General features: G+C 48.7%; 1 protein-coding gene across 1 annotated transcript; it reads left to right on the top strand.

Moving 5' to 3' along the window:
* The first annotated feature begins 1,601 nt into the window (after positions 1–1,601).
* LOC149031706 (uncharacterized) lies at positions 1,602–3,504 on the top strand. The gene is made up of 4 exons (XM_089175111.1): positions 1,602–1,801; positions 1,861–2,063; positions 2,339–2,628; positions 2,671–3,504. The coding sequence occupies exons 1-4, from the start codon at positions 1,602–1,604 to the stop codon at positions 3,502–3,504; spliced, it is 1,527 nt and encodes a 508-aa protein (XP_089031237.1).
* The last annotated feature ends 339 nt before the right edge of the window (positions 3,505–3,843 follow it).

A 3,843-nucleotide genomic window follows, 5' to 3' on the forward strand; every position in this document is an offset into this window, starting at 1 on the left:
CATTTCCTCAACATTTGGTCCTTCGAGCCGGATCGAGCATTTGCAGCGCAGATTTATAAAAATTCGGTAAAGTTCATTGTGTGCGGTATATTTCGTCATCTCATTTCCTTTGTTCGGGAAAGTAGTGCCATCTCAGTCGCTTAGTTTCGCGCGAAATAGTTCCATCTCAAGTTGTGTGGCTACGCGTGACGTAGTGCCGTCTCACGCCCGCTCTTACGTCACGAGAAATAGTGCCACGCTCGCGTTAGTGTGACGCGTGAGCCGCCCCTCTCTCTCACTCTCGAGTAGGGTGGGATAAAGCCATCCCTCTTGCGTGTACGTGTCGTCTCACTCGCTTCGCACGACCCGCGGATACTTCCCCCACTCTCACTCCCGAGTAGCCGGGTATCGTCATCTCGTTCGCGGTGTTTACTAAATAGTGCCGTTATCTATCGCGACATTGTTCTCTCATTGGCACTACTTATTATCAGTGATTCTCAGTGCGATCTCAATTAAACAGTGACTATCACTACAGACTTCTCATTTAATCATCACAATGGTGCTTGTGCGGGATGAAGAAAAAAAGGCCAAGACCACAAGCAGTGGTGATGATCAAGCAATCCCTCAGACAGCTTAACCGACCAGCCTGGCGGTACAATCCACGTCCACTCATGGCCAAGGTACCCGGTCCAGGAGCCAATCGCCTGTGGCACTCAGTACAGAATTCACGTTACGTGTGCAGGCTCAGAGAGAAATCATTGTGTCTATAGAGGATATATTCAGTCAGGTTGGTGACCCATCCGAATCGATCACCCTGACAGAGGTGAACATGTTGCTCGAGCAGCTAGAGGAGCTGCATAGGTCATTCCGCCAAGAGTACGCTCAACTAGTATGTAATTGGCCTCCCAACCAAATGAGACATCCATACCTCACTAAAACGGTCAACATCAGTAAAACGAAATTGATGATAAAGACAAAACGATTGTTTGGTCGGCTTAAGGAACAGCTCACTCAGAAAACTCAGCCCACTCCTTCACCCGAAGATGGTGCTCGTGCCCGCTCCCGGCTTCCTGAATTAACAGTGCCAACATTCAGTGGAGATTGCCGGAAATGGCCTGATTTCAAGGCCATGTTCAGCTCAGTGATAGCAGACCGCTCGGATCTCAGTGATCTGGAGAAATTCCAGTATCTAAAGTCAGCGATGCAAGGTGAGGCCTACGAAATTGTTGCCAACATCACTTTTGACAATTCATCATTCGACTCGGCTTGGACCTTGCTCACATCAAGGTTTGAGAAAAAACGTCTCATAATAAAATCACATCTAGAAAGGCTGCTCAACCTCAAACCAATGCAAAGGCGCCAAGCCACCTCACTGACCAAAATGGTCAACATCATTAATGAGACCACTCAGGCACTCAGAACACTCACAGTGGAGAGCAATAATGATTGCCTCATGGTCACTCTGCTCACTGGAATGCTCGATCAGGACACTCGCGAGAGGTTGGAGACATCTCTTGCATCTACAGATGAATTTCCGACACTCAGCCAGCTCACCGAATTTCTGGTCGCTCGTGCCCGCACATTGGAGACCATATAATCCTCATCCACGCCTGCTCAACCTAATGTGCCAAAAGGGGCTAAGACTACTCGGACAAGCTCACATCAGGCCTCTCAGCAGCCCCCAGTCAGCTCATCAGGGCCTGTTACTCATCAGACTTCTCGTCCTGCTCAGTCACGAACGACATATCTGTGTGACTGTTGTGGGCAAGATCACTACATCGCGATCTGCCCAAAGATGCGAAGCTATTCGGTCAACCAGCGGGTACGGTTGATCAGGGACAGAAGTCTGTGTTGCAATTGCCTAGGCAGGCATAATTTAAGGAGGTGCAATAGCCAATGCATTGCAAATCATGCAACAACTACCATCATACCCTGTTGCATGGTGCAGACCTCTCAATCGTTTTCGAACCATCAGGAGATGACCATCAGACCGCTCAGGAGGTGTCTAGCACACCCGCTCCTTCATCCAAGTCCTCTCAAGCATGAAGCTCAGAGCAGCTCTTTGAGAGTTGCGATCATCTCACGTCCAACTCAGCCCATCTCAGTCATCTCACATTGCTGGCCACAGCAGCAGCAATAGTCGTCAAAGCCGCTTCTTCAACTAAAGTTCGTCTGCTCATCGACCCTGGATCAGAAATCTCATTCATCTCAGAAAAGCTCACCCAGCAGCTCAAGTTACAACGAAGGCACACAAGGCTGGACGTTTATGGTGTCGGTGGAACACGGACGTCTCAAACAAGAGGAATTGTCACGCTCAACCTTTAATTAAAGTATAGACCACTCACGGTGACAATTTCAGCTTACGTGTTAAAGACAGTTACCACCATCCTGCCGGCCATAAAGAGTCAACAGGAACCCAAATGGCCACACCTAAAGGGTTTACCTCTAGCTGATCCAGAATTTCTCGTTCCAAGGGCAGTAGATGTCATAATCGGAGCAGACTTCTACGGCCAACTCATTAGGCCTAATATCATTAGGTACTCAGCAGGAACTCCCATTGCTCAATTATCAATCTTTGGGTGGTTGGTCATAGGCCCAATTCAGGCACCGGTCACGCTTGCAAGGACAACTCATCTCGGCAGCTCTCAGGTATTAAACTCGTCCTTGCGATAGTTGTTGACACGGTTCTAGGTCCAAGAAGAGCCTCCATCATCGGACAACTCATCGCTTACTCCTGAGGAGCAAGAGTGTGAGCTCCACTTCAAGACCACTCACTCAAGGGACTCAACAGGGCGTTTCATCGTCAGGATGCCTCTCAAATCGCCCCCAACAGTCCTGGGAGATTCTTATCAGACAGCTCATCGATCGCTCCAACGAATTCTCAGGCGACTTGGCAGAGACACTCAGTACGACCGATTGTACACTCAGTTCATGCGAGAGTATGAACAATCTCAGCACATGCTCAAGCTCGATGACATCTCAATTGGTAGAAGGCCACATTACTATTTGCCTTATCATGGGGTACTTAAGCCAGACAGCTCCACCACGAAGCTCAGGGTTGTTTTCAACGGTTCAAGTGCCAGCTCCATTGGTCACTCGCTCAATGACATCATGCACGCTGGTCCTAATCTGATGCTCAACATCTTTGACTTGCTCATTTGGATACGTCAACTCAAGTATCTCTTTGCGACTGACATCACTAAGATGTACCGGCAAATCAAGATACATCCAGATGACCAGGATCTGCCACGCATCGTGTGGGTGAATGAAAAGCAGGAGGAATCTCATTTTCAGCTCACTACAGTCACGTATGGAACCAAATCAGCACCGTTCCTGGCTGTACGAACGCTCCTTCAGCTTACTGAAGATGAAGGCTCTCAGTATCCTCTTGCTGTCAAACCGATCACTCATGGGCGTTATGTTGACGACATCTTCGGAGGATCCGACACAGTAGAACAGCTCGTGGAGACTGCTCAACAACTCATACGGCTCTGCCATGCGGGCGGATTCCCGCTGGCTAAGTGACACTCTACTTCTCAGGAACTGTTGAGAGAGGTCTCGTCTGAGCTTGGCGAGACCTCAGGCATCTCATTCAACGACTGCGATACCAAAATCCTTGGTATTCGATGGTCACCTCAACAGGACAGGTTTGACTTCTCAACAATCTCGGCTTCTCCCTCCAAACGATACTCGAAACGTCTGGTCCTCTCACAAGTAGCACAAATTTTTGATCCATTAGGCTTCGCATCTCCAATCATAATTAAGGCTAAGATCTTTCTTCAGGCTATCTGGTTGCATAATCTCGACTGGGACGAACCACTCTCGGAACAGCTCATCTCACAATAGCTCAGCATCAGACAAGAT

The sequence above is a fragment of the Polistes dominula genome, unplaced genomic scaffold, assembly GCF_049000335.1.
Source record: "Polistes dominula isolate Pdom_NZ unplaced genomic scaffold, Pdom_raw_medaka contig_327, whole genome shotgun sequence".
Classification (NCBI taxonomy): domain Eukaryota; kingdom Metazoa; phylum Arthropoda; class Insecta; order Hymenoptera; family Vespidae; genus Polistes; species Polistes dominula.

Coding starts and splice junctions, on each gene's coding strand:
- LOC149031706 (XM_089175111.1), top strand. CDS start 1,602: ATGTGCCAAAAGGGGCTAAGACTACTCGGACAAGCTCACATCAGGCCT. Junction 1,802..1,860: donor GCTATTCGGTCAACCAGCGG/GTACGGTTGATC, acceptor GCATAATTTAAG/GAGGTGCAATAGCCAATGCA. Junction 2,629..2,670: donor CTCATCTCGGCAGCTCTCAG/GTATTAAACTCG, acceptor ACACGGTTCTAG/GTCCAAGAAGAGCCTCCATC.